General features: G+C 42.4%; 1 protein-coding gene across 1 annotated transcript in view; it reads right to left on the bottom strand.

Moving 5' to 3' along the window:
* Nucleotides 1-1,656: 1,656 nt before the first annotated feature.
* mmp17b (matrix metallopeptidase 17b) overlaps nucleotides 1,657-15,579 on the bottom strand; it is a 32,562-nt gene continuing 18,639 nt past the window's right edge. Inside the window, exons 3-12 of the mRNA XM_060926836.1 lie at nucleotides 14,158-14,290; nucleotides 13,893-14,046; nucleotides 11,522-11,630; nucleotides 11,207-11,384; nucleotides 10,943-11,119; nucleotides 9,182-9,308; nucleotides 8,888-8,961; nucleotides 7,587-7,736; nucleotides 5,009-5,230; nucleotides 1,657-2,341 (exon numbers count right to left, since the gene is read on the bottom strand). Of these exons, the coding sequence (XP_060782819.1) occupies nucleotides 1,950-2,341; nucleotides 5,009-5,230; nucleotides 7,587-7,736; nucleotides 8,888-8,961; nucleotides 9,182-9,308; nucleotides 10,943-11,119; nucleotides 11,207-11,384; nucleotides 11,522-11,630; nucleotides 13,893-14,046; nucleotides 14,158-14,290 (1,716 nt within the window). The 3' untranslated portion in view covers nucleotides 1,657-1,949. The remainder of the gene's footprint in view (nucleotides 2,342-5,008; nucleotides 5,231-7,586; nucleotides 7,737-8,887; nucleotides 8,962-9,181; nucleotides 9,309-10,942; nucleotides 11,120-11,206; nucleotides 11,385-11,521; nucleotides 11,631-13,892; nucleotides 14,047-14,157; nucleotides 14,291-15,579) is intronic.

Below are 15,579 nucleotides of genomic sequence, written 5' to 3' on the forward strand. Positions count from 1 at the left end.
CCCATTGCTTTGACATATGGACTGATATATTACAGAGCATATTTCAAACACTCATAACTTGCTATAGCAGTGACAAAATAGCGATCAAAAACACATTCCTATATTTAATAAAATGAGATCAAGAGAATTTTGATAATAAAAAATTTGCCTTCAGTTCTCCTTTAATGCCAAGGGTTGCTACAGTGTTAGTAAATATTCCCACATTATTGTTTAAAAAGCAAATTAAAAATAAGTGCGGGATGAAAAAAACCCCCATCTCCCTTATGGAAATAAAGATACGAATTTCGTTATCTGGTGGTTAGGTATTTATGAGATACGTTTCCTTGCATTTACGATCAGGTTCCCTACTGTTCATATATATGGACATCGTATGGTTGCAAAAGCCATCAAAAATCAGGTCGATGCATAACCAAAAAGTCAAAGTCACCAGGATTTGGTCTTCCCAGGCAGTCTCCTGTCCCAGTACTACCCAGTCCCTTAAGGCGCATGGGTGCAGTGCCAATCTCCGATTCATTAGCCTTCAGCCTCTTGCCTAATACATATAGCTAGGGTTACAGTGCGGAGGCTAGTCCTCTGGTAACCGCAAGAGTTTGACTCTCTCACTCACATCTGTACTGCAGCATGCCTTTCCAGATGGCAGGAGATACCATTTTTATGATGGTCTTTGGTATGACCCAACTGCAAGTAGAACTCACAATCTCCCGGTTGAGAGGCAGACACACTAACCACCAGGTCAATTCGCAGTCTTGATGCATAACCGTATTCTCTTAAGTATGGAGCTTCGCTCTGCGCACTTCGCTATCAGGAAATCCATGGCAGATCCTTGTGCTGAACTCCAAACAGGACACCAGCAGGACGTTTATACTTTACACCCCTGTCTGTTTTGTCTAGTTCACATTTAGAGTGATGCAAAAGGTCTAGAAAGTGTGTTGTAACTCTTTCAAACAAATCTGTCCAGACCCTGAACTGCAACCGTTCCCCATTTGCTTAGAAACCTCTGAATTTTGCAGAATATGATTTCAAAATGGGCGGCACAGTGGTGTAGTGGTTAGCGCTGTCGCCTCACAGCAAGAAGGTCCGGGTTTGAGCCCCGTGGCCGGCGAGGGCCTTTCTGTGCGGAGTTTGCATGTTATCCCCGTGTCCGCGTGGGTTTCCTCCGGGTGCTCCGGTTTCCCCCACAGTCCAAAGACATGCAGGTTAGGTTAACTGGTGACTCTAAATTGAGCGTAGGTGTGAATGTGAGTGTGAATGGTTGTCTGTGTCTATGTGTCAGCCCTGTGATGACCTGGTGACTTGTCCAGGGTGTACCCCGCCTTTCACCCGTAGTCGGCTGGGATAGGCTCCAGCTTGCCTGCGACCCTGTAGAACAGGATAAAGCGGCTAGAGATAATGAAATGAGATGAGATTTCAAAATGTCTCCTCGTCTCAAATCTCTGCATAAATGACATATTATGACATAAAGAAACACTAATCCCAAAGCCTTGTTTAACTGGAAATATTATTATTACACCTTGAATGAATCCTTATATAACCATATTTTTTAAAGTACTGTATACTTCACATAATTTCAGAAAGATTGGCATTTAGAAGTCATGTAGAAAGATCATGGTATTAAAAATGAAACTGTCGGGTTGGTATTGATGTATCAAGAGTCCTGTTGTAACAGCGTGGGTTACAGAAATGTTCTAGCGATGATTTCTTTCATACTTAATTGATAGTTGTGCCAGTGATAGACATTTAGTACAGATAACATGTCAAAGGAAAGGTAAGAGGATGACGTCCAGACTGATTTGAGCTGACTTAAGTCAAATAGCTACTTGTTACAACTGTGGTGAGCTGAAAAGCATTACAAGACACAAAACATGTCATACAGTAGGCTCCAGTGGGCACAGGCTCACTGAAACTGGACAGTAGAATAAACCAGAAAAAAAAACAAGGTAAAAAAATATCTAAAGGTGAACAGGATGTGAGCGTGTCGTGAAAAGTGATACGGATGGCTGATAAGTCAGAGTGTGTAAGAGCAGGCTCATCATCAGCAAATGCAGACTCGTGTTAGCTGGTGATGAGCTCTTGGAGCAGGGACAGTCCTGAGGATCCTCTGTATGTCTCGTTGTGGTTTTGTTCCTGTGCTGGATCTGCTCCAATACTCCTTCCTCTTTTCTGTCTTGAAGCTCCTGCTGACCAACAATGGACGTCAGAGAGATATCACCAGGGTGATGAGGGGAGGGGTCAGGGCAGTTCAACCAGTCTGAGGCCACAGGTCGGGGAAATCCCTCTTCAGGGGCGGAGCCTGGGTGGGCAAATTTCCAGTAGTGAGAGCCTTTGAAGAGGAAGAGAGAACCTGAGGTATAAAGAAAAGAAGACAGAGAAAGGAAAAGGTCTAATGAACAAATGAGAGAGGTTTGTTGGTTTGTGTGAAAAGTTTGATGGTGTGTGTGTGTGAGGTTTTATGGTGTGTGAGAGGTTTGATCGTGTGTGTGAGAGGTTTGATTATGTGTGAGAGACTTCACTGGTGTCTAAAAAAAATTTGATCGCGTGTGTGAGAGGTTTGATCATGTGTGAGAGAGGTTTGATTATGTGTGAGAGTTCACTGGTGTATAAAAAAATTTGATCACGTGTGTGAGAGGTTTGATTGGGTGTGAGATAGGTTTGATCGCGTGTGAAAGAAGTTTGATTGCATGTGAGAGAGGTTTGATTGTGTGTGTGAGAGGTTTGATCGTGTGTGAGAGATTTGATCATGGGTGTATGAGAGGTTTGATTGGGTGTGAGAGAGGTTTGATAATGTGTGTGAGAGAGGTTTGATTGGGTGTGAGAGAGGTTTGATCATTTGTGTGAGAGGTTTGATCATGTATGAGAGAGGTTTGATTGTGTGTGAGAGAGGTTTGGTCATATGTGTGAGAAAGGTTTGATCATGTGAGAGAGGTTTGATAGGATGTGAGAATGGTTTAATCATGTATGAGATAGGTTTGATCACGTGTGAGAGAGGTTTGATCGCGTGTGTGAGAGGTTTGATTGCGTGTGAGAGGTTTGATCGCGTGTGAGAGAGGTTTGATCGCGTGTATGAGAGGTTTAATTGGGTGAGAGAGGTTTGATCAAGTGTGAGAGAGGTTTGATTGTGTGTGAGGTTTGATCATGTATGAGAGGTTTTATCATGTGTGTGAGAGGTTTGATCGTGTGTGTGAGAGGTTTGATCGTGGGTGGAAGAGAAGTTTGATTGGGTGTGAGAGAGGTTTGATCATGTGTGTGAGAGAGGTTTGATTGTGTGTGAGAGGTTTGATTATGTGTGAGAGGTTTGATTGTGTGTGAGAGAGGTTTGATTGTGTGTGAGAGGTTTGATGATGTGTGTGAGAGAGGTTTGATTGTGTGTGAGAGGTTTAATTGTGTGTGAGAGGTTTGATTGGGTGTGAAAGAAATTTGGTTGGGTGTGAAAGAAGTTTGGTTGGGTGTGAGAGAGGTTTGATCATATGTGTGAGAAAGGTTTGATCATGTGAGAGAAGTTTGATAGGATGTGAGAATGGTTTAATCATGTATGAGATAGGTTTGATTGTATGAAAGAAGTTTGATAGGATGTGAGAATGGTTTGATCATGTGTGAGATAGGTTTGATCACGTGTGAGAGAGGTTTGATCATGTGTGAGAGAGGTTAGATCGCGTGTGAGAGAGGTTTGATCGCGTGTGAGAGAGGTTTGATCGCGTGTGTGAGAGGTTTGATTGGGTGAGAGAGGTTTGATCATGTGTGAGAGAGGTTTGATTGTGTGTGAGAGGTTTGATCAAGTGTGAGAGAGGTTTGATTGTGAGTGAGAGGTTTGATCATGTGTGTGAGAGAAGTTTGGGTGTGAGAGTTTTGATCATGTATGAGAGAGGTTTTATCATGTGTGTGAGAGAGGTTTGATTGTGTGTGAGAGGTTTGATTGTGTGTGAGAGGTTTAATTGTGTGTGAGAGGTTTAATTGTGTGTGAGAGGTTTGATGATGTGTGTGAGAGAGGTTTGATTGTGTGTGAGAGGTTTGATTGTGTGTGAGAGGTTTAATTGTGTGTGAGATGTTTAATTGTGTGTGAGAGGTTTGATCGTGTGTGAGAGAGGTTTGATTGTGTATGAGAGGTTTGATGATGTGTGTGAGAGAGGTTTGATTGTGTATGAGAGGTTTGATTGTCTGTGAGAGGTTTGGTTGTGTGTGAGAGAGGTTTGATTGTGTGTGAGAGGTTTAACTGGGTGTGAGAGAGGTTTGATTGTGTGTGAGAGAGGTTTGATTGTGTGTGAGAGGTTTGATTGTGTGTGAGAGAAGTTTGATTGTGTGTGAGAGAGGTTTGATTGTGTGTGAGAGAAGTTTGATTGTGTGTGAGAGAGATTTGATTGTGTGTGTGAGGTTTGATTGGGTGTGAGAGAGGTTTGATTGTGTGCGAGAGAAGTTTGATTGTGTGTGAGAGAGGTTTGTTTGATTGTGTGAGAGAGGTTTGATTGTGTGTGTGAGAGGTTTGATTGTGTGTGAGAGGTTTGATTGTGTGTGAGAGGTTTGATTGTGTGTGAGAGAAGTTTGTGTGTGAGAGAGATTTGATTATGTGTGAGGTTTGATTGGGTGTGAGAGAGGTTTGATTGGGTGTGAGAGAGGTTTGATTGTGTGTGAGGTTTGATTGGGTGTGAGAGAGGTTTGATTGGGTGTGAGAGAGGTTTGATTGTGTGTGAGAGCTTTGATTGTGTGTGAGAGAGGTTTGATTGTGTGTGTGTGTGTGTGTGTGTGTGTGTGTGTGTGTGTGTGTGTGTGTGAGAAGTTTGATTGTGTGTGAGAGGTTTGACTGTGTGTGAGAGAGGTTTTATGGTGTGTGAGAGAGCTCTGATTTTGTGTGCGAGAGAGGTTTGATTGCGTGAGAATGTTATGTATGAGGTTTGATTGTGTATGAGGTTTGATAATGTTTGAAATTTAAATTATAGTCTAAAAGGCCTCTTACACTTACACATGGACATACTGTATACACAGTATCTAACCCATAACATCATTCTCTCCTTCTCACCATTATTCTCTGTAATAATTCCGTTCACTCCTCCTTCAATGAGCTCTATCCACACCTGACCACTCTCTCCTTGCTCTCCTCCTGACCCCCACACCACTCCTTTTTCAGGGTCCCAGTGCACACCGTGTTTCTCTCCATCCGAGCTTGTGGGATGCAGAGCAGACAGCGGCTGGGGGAAACCATCCTGCAGAGCCAGACCCTTAAACAGCCAGAACTGAGAACCTGAAAACACGTCATGGCTGGATTATGGATGATGGATGATCAAGTCTTTACTATACACTGTACAAACAACGACATAAAATATAGCAAGTTTGAGTGTAAAAGTCTGAAACAAAATATTAGACAAGCCAATGAAAGTAACAAATCAAGAAATTAAAATTATTAAAGACTTTACATTTGGTTTACCAATAATCCCATATATGTTTCATAGAATCTCTATCATTTTACTAATTAATTTATATATATAAATTATTAGGAATAACTGTATATATATATATATATATATATATATATATATATATATATATATATATATATATATATAAAACTGGACATGTTTGTGTGATTTAATACAAGATGTAGTGGATATGGCGCTCACTAAAGTCTCATTTTTTAAATTCTTTATTGCACTCTTGTTAAAATTGTCTGAATATGTCATTATTTCTTTGCCAGCACTAACAACAGTTACATTTAATGAAGCAAATGAGTTCCTGTTATTACTTATTATCACTAATCAGACAAAAATAATGTAGCTGATCAACTGGAAAGCTTTAGCAGTATGTTTAGGGTCACTGTCCTGCTGGAATGTGAACCTTCGTCCCAGTCTCAACCCTCTGGCCGACTCAAACAGGTTTTCCTCCAGAATTGCCCTGTAGTTAGTGCCATCCATCTTTCCTTCAGTCCTGACCAGCTTTCCTGTCCCTGCAGATGAAAAACATCCCCACAGCATGATGCTGCCACCACCATGCTTCACTGTAGGAATGGTGTTCTCAGGGTGTCGGGTCTGTACCACACATCGTGTTTCCCACGATGATCAAAAAGATCAATTTTAGTCTCATCTGACCAGAGAATCTTCTTCCATGTGTTTGGGGAATCTGCCACATGCTGTTGGGCAAACTCCAAATGCATTTTCTTCATGTTTTTTTCTTTAAGCGATTACTTTTTCTGTCCACTCTTCCATAAAACCCCGCTCTGTAGAGTGTATGGCTTAAAGTGGTCCTATGGACAAATGCTCCCATCTCCTCTGTGGATCTTTGCAGCTCCTTCAATGTTATCTTTGGTGTTTTTGTTGCATCTCTGATTAATGCCCTCCTTGCCTGGTCTATGAGTTTTGGTGGGCGGGGCCTTCTCTTGTCAGGTTTGTAGTGGTGACGTATTCTTTCCATTTTGCTATAATGGATTTAATGGTGCTCCCTGGGATATTCAAAGTTTGGGACATTTTTTTTTATAACCCAACCCTGATCTATACTTCTCCACAACTTTGTCTCTGACCTGTTTGGAGGCTCCTTGGTTTTCATGTTGCTTGCTTAATAGTGTTGCAGAGTCAGGGTCCTTCCAGAACAGGTTGATTTGTACAGAGATCATGTGACAGATCATGTGACACTTTGCACACAGGTGGATCTTAATCAACTAATTATGTGAGTTATGACATTAATTGGTTGGACCAGCTTTTATTTAGGGGTTTCATACGAAAGGGGGTGAATACCTATGCACACTCCAGATTTCTCTTTTTTCATCTTTCACCCTGAGAATACCATTCCTATAGTGAAGCATGGTGGTGGCAGCATCATGCCGTGGGGATGTTTTTCATCTGCAGGGACAGGAAAGCTGGTCAGGACTGAAGGAAAGATGGATGGCACGAAATACAGGGCAATTCTGGAGGAAAACCTGTTTGAGTCGGCCAGAGGTTTGAGACTGGGATGAAGGTTCATGGTCCAGCAGGACAATGACCCTAAACATACTGCTAAAGCTACACTGGAGTGGTTTAAAGAGGAATATTTAAATGTATTGGAATGGCCTAGTCAAAGCCCAGACTGCAATCCAATTGAGAGTCTGTGGCATAACTTGAAGAACGCAACCCATCTAACTTGAAGGAGTTGGAGCAGTTTTGTCTTGAGGAATGGGCTAGATTTGCTAAGCTAATAGAGACATACCCCAAGAGACTTGCAGCTGTAATTGCAGCAAAACATCATACAAAGTATTGACTTTGGGGGTGAAAACCTATATACACTCCAGATTTCTGTTTTTTTCCATCTTAATTATTGTTTGTATCACAACAAAAAAAAACCAAAACAATTTACACCTTTAAAGTGGTAGGCATGTTGTGTAAATCAAATGGTTCTAACCCTCCAAAAATCCATTTTAATTCCAGCTTGTAATGCGACAAAACAGGACAAACACCAAGGGGGATGAATACTTTTGCAAGACACTGTATTTCTGACTGGTGATACTGGAGACTCCTTCCATAAATGTTCAATAAAAAGTCATGACTAGAGAAGGGATATCGTTCAACTCTTGTACTCAGTCAGATGTGATGTAAGATGTTACATGGATCATGAGGACTCTTGGAGAAACTGACCGCTGATGAAAATGATGGCGTGATCCTCTTGCCTCTCCAGTACGGCCCTCAGCGGGGGCAGAGATGTGGGCAGAGCAGCCCAGAGTTTGCGCATGGACACGGCTCTCCGAGAGACCAGAGCTCCTCTGTTTACCCTCCACATACTCAGACCTGGGAACAGATTCCAGTTATACTGTATTTACAGTTCATCTATAAAGCCTAATGTGACTTGATAACGTTCTCTAAAGTGATACACCATCACAAGGGAAGATGATAAACTTTAAAAAGATATTATTTCTCAAAAAATGAGGAAATAAATGAGATTTAAGAGCTATACAGTGTTTTATGGACTTAATGATTAGGACTTAAGACAAAAAAGGGCGGCACGGTGGTGTAGTGGTTAGCGCTGTCGCCTCACAGCAAGAAGGTCCGGGTTTGAGCCCCGTGGCCGGCGAGGGCCTTTCTGTGCAGAGTTTGCATGTTCTCCCCGTGTCCGCGTGGGTTTCCTCCGGGTGCTCCGGTTTCCCCCACAGTCCAAAGACATGCAGGTTAGGTTAACTGGTGACTCTAAATTGACAGTAGGTGTGAATGTGAGTGTGAATGGTTGTCTGTGTCTATGTGTCAGCCCTGTGATGACCTGGCGACTTGTCCAGGGTGTACCCCGCCTTTCGCCCGTAGTCAGCTGGGATAGGCTCCAGCTTGCCTGCGACCCTGTAGAACAGGATAAAGCGGCTACAGAAAATGAAATGAGATGAGACAAAAAAGAAAGAAAAATGCATATCAGGCCTGAGTTTCCCAAAAGCATCGCAGCACAAAATAACTGTTAAATGGTAGAGCGAGCAGCACAATGAACACTTTCTCTCTCTCCTAGTTAAGATGCTCTTAGCGTTAAGAGGCTTTTGGGAAACCCACCACAGGAAAGTACATGTGTAAGGAATAAAACTCAACAAGACATGCTGCTGTTAAAAAAAATGAAATTCAGAGTGAAAATTCCCCAGCAATTACACATTTTGATTTATTAATGAATGACTTGACAATTTTTATCCATTTAGTGTTACATTTAATGTTGGATCATCCATGAAACAAGTTATTTCTTTTCTTTTGCTACAATGCAAACACATTCTCGGTCTTACTAAATGTTATGTTTCAAAGCACTGACCCTGTCTCTTTACAGAAAATGTTACCACATCAATGATTATTGTTTATTTTAATTTTTTTTTCATTTATTATCCGTCTTACATTATGCACCATTCAATTTCCTGAACTACTACTTTAGAAATGATAATGTTCAGTGAATAATTTGTCAGACCCTGGAACTTTACCTTTGAAGAAAAACGTCTCCCCTCTGATTTTAGCAACTGCATCAAAACTGGTCTTGCAGCGATCCACAGAAGGACTGAATTTAGAGAGAAGAGGAGAAACACACACCACTGCACTTACACAACATTGTTTTCAGAATGTTTCTCATCTCAATATAGTCATACAATTTTGTGCTAATTTTCAGTAAACTGATAAAAAAGCCAGCACGATCTATCAATCAACAATAACAACAACAAGCAATCAGATATTGTATATAACAAGGGCTATCATTATTCCTACATGGATGTTCATCGTACCTGTCCAGGTGACTGTGGGTGTGTCGGTGCTTGTGTGTGAGTCTGTGTGTGCCTTTCCGTGAATGCTTCAGTTCAGCTTCTGCCTCGAGAGGATGACTGTCTGTCTGTAGATGGTCACCCCGCTTTCCTAAACAAAGTACCTCATATTAAATCATATGTTTCTGCTTCAGAAAATGAGAAATGTGTAGATTTTAATGAACGGGGCGGCACGGTGGTGTAGTGGTTAGCGCTGTCGCCTCACAGCAAGAAGGTCCGGGTTTGAGCCCCGTGGCCGGCGAGGGCCTTTCTGTGTGGAGTTTGCATGTTCTCCCCGTGTCCGCGTGGGTTTCCTCCGGGTGCTCCGGTTTCCCCCACAGTCCAAAGACATGCAGGTTAGATTAACCGGTGACTCTAAATTGAGCGTAGGTGTGAATGTGAGTGTGAATGGTTGTCTGTGTCTATGTGTCAGCCCTGTGATGACCTGGCGACTTGTCCAGGGTGTACCCCGCCTTTCGCCCGTAGTCAGCTGGGATAGGCTCCAGCTTGCCTGCGACCCTGTAGAACAGGATAAAGCGGCTAGAGATAATGAGATGAGATAATGAGATGAGAATGAGATTTCAGCATAGCTATGGCATCATATATATCAGGAGAATAGTGGATGGATGGATGGATGGATGGATGGATGGAGGAATGGATGGATTCATTAATTATTGAATGGATGCAGGGGTGAGTGAATTGATTGATGGACGGATGCGTGGATGACTGGGTGGATTAAGTGATGGATAGATGTATGGATGGATGGACAAACAGGCAGAAAGAAACATGACAGACAAATAGAAAGACAGGCACAGACAGAGGAATGGATGGCCAGATGAATGAGTTTATTAATGATTGATTGAAAGATTGATGGATGAATGAATCCTTGTATAGATGGACTTATATGGATGGATGGCAGAATGGATGAAGGTATTTATTGGTTGATTGGTTGATTGATGGATGTATAGATGGGTGGGTTGATTGATTAGCTTGGAATGGATGGACAGATAGATAATAATTGATGGAGGAATGGATTGATTATTAAATTGAAGAATGAATGCTGATATACAGTAGATGAACTTACAAATGTATGTATGTATGTATGTATGTATGGATTGATTGGTTGACTGATGGCTGTATACATGGTTGGATGGATGGATGGATGGATGGATGGATTGATTGATTAGATTGGATGAATAGATAGATGAATAGATTAATTGGTTGATTGATGGATGTATAGATGTTTGGATTGATTGATTGATTGGTTGATTGATTGATGGACAAACTGATCAATTAATTGATGGATGTATGGAGGATGTATTGCTTGCTTGATTGATTGGATGGATGGATGGATGGATGGATGGATGGATGGATGGATGGATTAATTGGTTGACTGATGGTTGTATAGATGTTTGGATTGATTGATAGGCAAACTGATCACTTGATGGATGGATGGATGGATGGATGGATGGATGGATGGATGGATGGATGGATGGATATATGTATGTATTGATTGATTGATTGGATGGATGGATGGATTACTTGGTTGATTGATGGATGTATAGATGGGTGGATTGATTGATTGATTGTTTGATTGATTAGTTTGGATTGGATGGATGGACTGAATGATGAACTGACAAACAGACAGCACAAAAGGATTGCAATTATGCATTTCTCACTACACATCTCTCTGTTGCTCATCACTCATGATCCAGAACATTTTTGGTGTAGTCTTGTGGGACTTACCATAGAGAGTGATGATGTGCTCTCGGTCTGGAGATCCCAGGCTGAAGTGGAGAGGATCTCCCATGGGCCCTTGGTAATATGGCCTCATAACAGATCCTCGTGCAGAAGAGTGGGAGAGTCCTAGAGCATGGCCGAGCTCATGCACCAGCACTGTGAACGCATCCGTGCCTTCAGAGGCTGCAGGCACATAAAGCACACTTTTCAGTGAAGAAACTGAACCAAGCATTTATGTTTCAGAGTCTGAAATGTGTGCGTGTGTGTTACCTGGCCGTCTGAATGCCCACTCTTCCTCTGCATCCAAATGAACTTCACCTGCTCTGTTTGGGTCAGAAGGAAAGAAGGCGTGGCCAACAGCTCCACCCACCCCATCAAAAGGGTATCCATCACCATGTGAACCATGCAAGAAATCAATCAGGAGATCCGCCCCTTCTGGTGCTCCAACCTGTAGGATTTCAGACACAGTGTAATGAACAGGGAGTTGCTAATGAGTTTGCTGTTGCTGAATGAACAGATCTGCACATAAGAAAGGTGTGTATAGTACGGCAGATTATATGAAAATTTGTCAAGTGAATATCTGACCTCATGAAACTCAAGAGCTGTTGGTTCTGCCCACACTTTCAGAGCATAGAAGACAAGAGAACGGAACAGCTCATGGGACAGGGTAGAGGAGGTAGGGTATGTGCGCAATCTAAGAGAGAGAGAGAGAGAATTTCTCCATTTTGTTTTGTGTTATTTTAGTGTTTTCAGTTTTTACTTACGGGTGGCACGGTGGTGTAGTGGTTAGCACTGTTGACTCACAGCAAGAAGGTTCTGGGCTCGAGCCCCGTGGCCGGCGAGGGCCTTTCTGTGTGGAGTTTGCATGTTCTCCCTGTGTCTGCATGGGTTTCCTCCGGGTGCTCCAGTTTCCCCCACAATCCAAAGACATGCAGGTTAGGTTAACTGGTGACTCTAAATTGACCGTAGGTGTGAATGTGAGTGTGAATGGTTGTCTGTGTCTATGTGTCAGCCCTGTGATGACCTGGCGACTTGTCCAGGGTGTACCCTGCCTCTTGCCCATAGTCAGCTGGGATAGGCTCCAGCTTGCCCACGACCCTGAACAGGATAAGTGGTTACGGATAATGGATGGATGGGGTTTTTAATTATTACTTAACACTGAAACAATGAGGCAGCCAAAATACTCAACACACTGCTGCCCCTCCTGCTCCCACTCCTGCCCAGCCGGCTCAAGACTGCTGTCTGTCTTGGCTCCCCATTGGTGGAATGACCTTCCCATTGAGGTCAGAACTGCCAACTCCCTGACCCCCTCCAAGCACAGACTGAAGACCCACCTCTTCAGGCTGCACCTCTCCCCTGCTTCCCTGCCCAATGTGTCATCACATCGCTGTCTTAGCGAACTTGACTAACCCATGCTGTGTACTGTCTCGCCTGGCCTTGATGACTCAGTGTTAGCCATTGGAGTTTTATTTTCCTCCATTTAGTTGTACTTTGTCAGCTCATTTGTATGGTTGGCTTGGTTTCCTTGGCTGTTTGCTGAGTGTTAGTACTTCAACAGAATATTACACTCGGTCTAATTCTGTTATTTATTCATTTGACACTAGAATTTTCTTGTCTAGAAGTTCAGGACTTCTTGTACCTGACTTCTGCACTTGTTGTATGTTGCTCTGGATAAGAGCATCTGCTAAATGTAATGTAGTGTAATGTAATGTAATGTAATTCCAGCACGCAACCATCACGGCACACTTGCACTTTAACATTACAACATTAATCCATATACAACGCTGACACTTTTTACTTCCAACTTTACTACTACACTTTGCTTCATTTGTTTTTGTTATTTGCACAAGTTGCACAATAGTGTAGAGCCCACGGTAGACGATTTGCACTGGTGCCTGGATCCTGTGCTGTTCTGTTGTCATTTCTAGCTACAGTTTTTATTGTTGATTGATTAATAAATAATTTGATTGATTAATTGATGGATGGGTGGATGACAGACAGGCAGAAAGATGATAAACAGATAGGCAGACAGGCAGGAATGCATGGCTAGATGGATGGATTGAATGAAATGATTGCTAGATTGATAGATGAATGAATGCTTGTATAGATGGACTTATAAATGGATGGTTGGATGGATTGATTGGCTGATTGATGGATGTATAGATGGGTGGATTGATTGATGTATGGATGTATGGACAGACAGGCAGAAAGATGACAGACAGAGAGACAGGCAGACAGAGGAATGGATGGCTGGATAGATTGACAGATGAATGCTTGTATCGAGTAAATGGACTTATTAATAGATGGATGAATAAGTGGATGGACAGACAGGCAGAAAGATGATAGACAGAGAGACAGACAGGCAAACAGATAGGAGTGGATGGCAAGATGGATGGACTGAATGAAAAGATTGATAAATTGATAGATGAATGAATGTTTGTATAGATGGACTTATAAATGGAGGGATGGTTGGATTGATTGGCTGATTGATGGATGCATGGATGGATGGATGGATGGACAGACAGGCAGAAAGATGACAGACAGCTAGAGAGACAGGCAGACAGAGGAATGGATGGCTGGATGGAGGGATAGATAGATTGATGGATGAATGGGATTTATTAATGAACAGAATGATGGATAGATTGACAGCTGAATGCTTGTATACAATAGATGGACTTATTAATGGATGGATGAATGGGTGGATGGGTGGACAGATGGATGGATGGATGGATGGATGGATGTCATTTCCACCCCAATAGAGGGACTTTGGTATTTGAGTTAGAAAGCTGTTTAAGAACTAACATACACTCCAGGAAACTGACCTTTGGTCCACCTGAACATAGTGGTCACATTTATATTCCTGTATAGAAGCAAAGCCGTGTCAAGTCCTGGACTGATATATGAACATATGTGTAAAAAAAAAAAGCTGGAAAGCTGAGCTTAAGCTGACACGCACCTCCAGTTGATGTTTCTCTGAGCCCAGCTCGATACGGCTCTCTTCACCCTCTGGCCTTGATGCTCAGTGTCTGGGTCTGACTCAGGGATCTGACTGCTTTCATCATCAGGAAGTGAACAGCGTGGTGTTTGCATCAGTCTCAGCGTCTCCTCATCTGAATGAGAGAGAGAGAGAGAGAGAGAGAGAGGAAGACAGAGAGGTGAAGTGATGGGACACTGCTGAGAGGTTAGAGAATGATGTGAAACAGAAAGGTGTGTGTTCTTACCCAATGAGCCAGTGTCGTGTAATCCAGCAAATCTCTGCATGGCCTTCAGAGCGCGTGTGACTGCGCTCCAGGCCTGAAGCTGCCCCGTGGAGGGGTCAGGAGGAGGCAGGTAGCCATACTTCATAAGCCAATCCTGTTCAAGGACCAAGACAGGCATCAGAGCATTATATCAGCTTTTATAATTATTTGGACATTTACTTGGATGTTATTGAATTTTTCATTAAGGATAGCTAGCAGTTGATGGATGGATGGATGGATGGATGAATGAATAGATGTACTTTATTGATCCCCAAGGGGAAATTTAAGATCTACAGCATCAAAGGACAATTAAGTACTAGACAAAGAGATAAAATTCGACATATACAATTAAATATTTGCATATAGAGTGAAATATTGGTTTGCAGATCATTAAAACATATTTAATCAGTTTTAGAAAACCTAAAATTGCGATCCTTTCAGATCTTCTACAAACTATAGACATCATTTTTTACTCAGTCACTGAAACTGATTTCCCACTTCCCTCAAAGTGTATTTTTTTAAAAATGGATTCATGCTTTTCTGTAAATAATTCCTGCCATCTAAAGTTTGAAGGTGGAATTGCACTGGAAAGCAAGTTTTGCGGAGAGCAGTGGCTCAATGGTTAAGGTCATGGGTTCAAGCCCTAGCACTGATAAGCTGCCATTGTTGGGTCCTTAAGCAAGGCCCTTAATTCTCCCTGCTCCAGGAGTGCTGTGTCACCTACTCCCTTGTTAATACATAAGAGTGGCTCATATAACAGTGTTGTAGTCGAGTCACCAAACCTCAAGTCCAAGTCATTAAAAAAATTTCAAGTCGAGTCCGAGAACAAGACTCCAACCGCACCATTTGACGGTGGCTGTTTTAGCACCATTAACATTAATTTGTTCCTGAACATGGCGTATGAACAGGTGACTGTGCTTCTCTTTATCAGGGAGTGTGAAGTATTCTATCAGAGATGGTTGGGAGACGGATGTAAGTGCAGAAGGTGTGTTTATTAATACAAGTGAATCCAGAACGGCAGGCAAAATCGTAAAATGGTGAAACAGGCAATAGGTCGAGTGAGGCACAGACAGGCTATCGTAGACTCGGCAGAATCAAAGATGAGAAACAGGAAATCAGGGATCCGGAAACCAAACAAGGAAATAAGGCTCAGTAATGTGTCAGCAATGCAACTCAATACTTCGCAAAGTAAGTGTGTTTTCACGGATTTTTATATAGGTGCTCTGATTGCACCTTAATCCTGTGCAGGTGCGAGTCGTTTACGGCACGTGCGAGAGTTTGCTTGGTGCGTGCGCTGTCCGGAGCACACCTGAGAGTTTATCTGATGCACGTGCCAAGGTGTGCAGGTGTGACACTCTTGCATGAAATTAGTACAAAAATTAATGTAGATATAAGTATCTTATG

Source organism: Neoarius graeffei, chromosome 8 (genome assembly GCF_027579695.1).
Source record: "Neoarius graeffei isolate fNeoGra1 chromosome 8, fNeoGra1.pri, whole genome shotgun sequence".
NCBI lineage: Eukaryota > Metazoa > Chordata > Actinopteri > Siluriformes > Ariidae > Neoarius > Neoarius graeffei.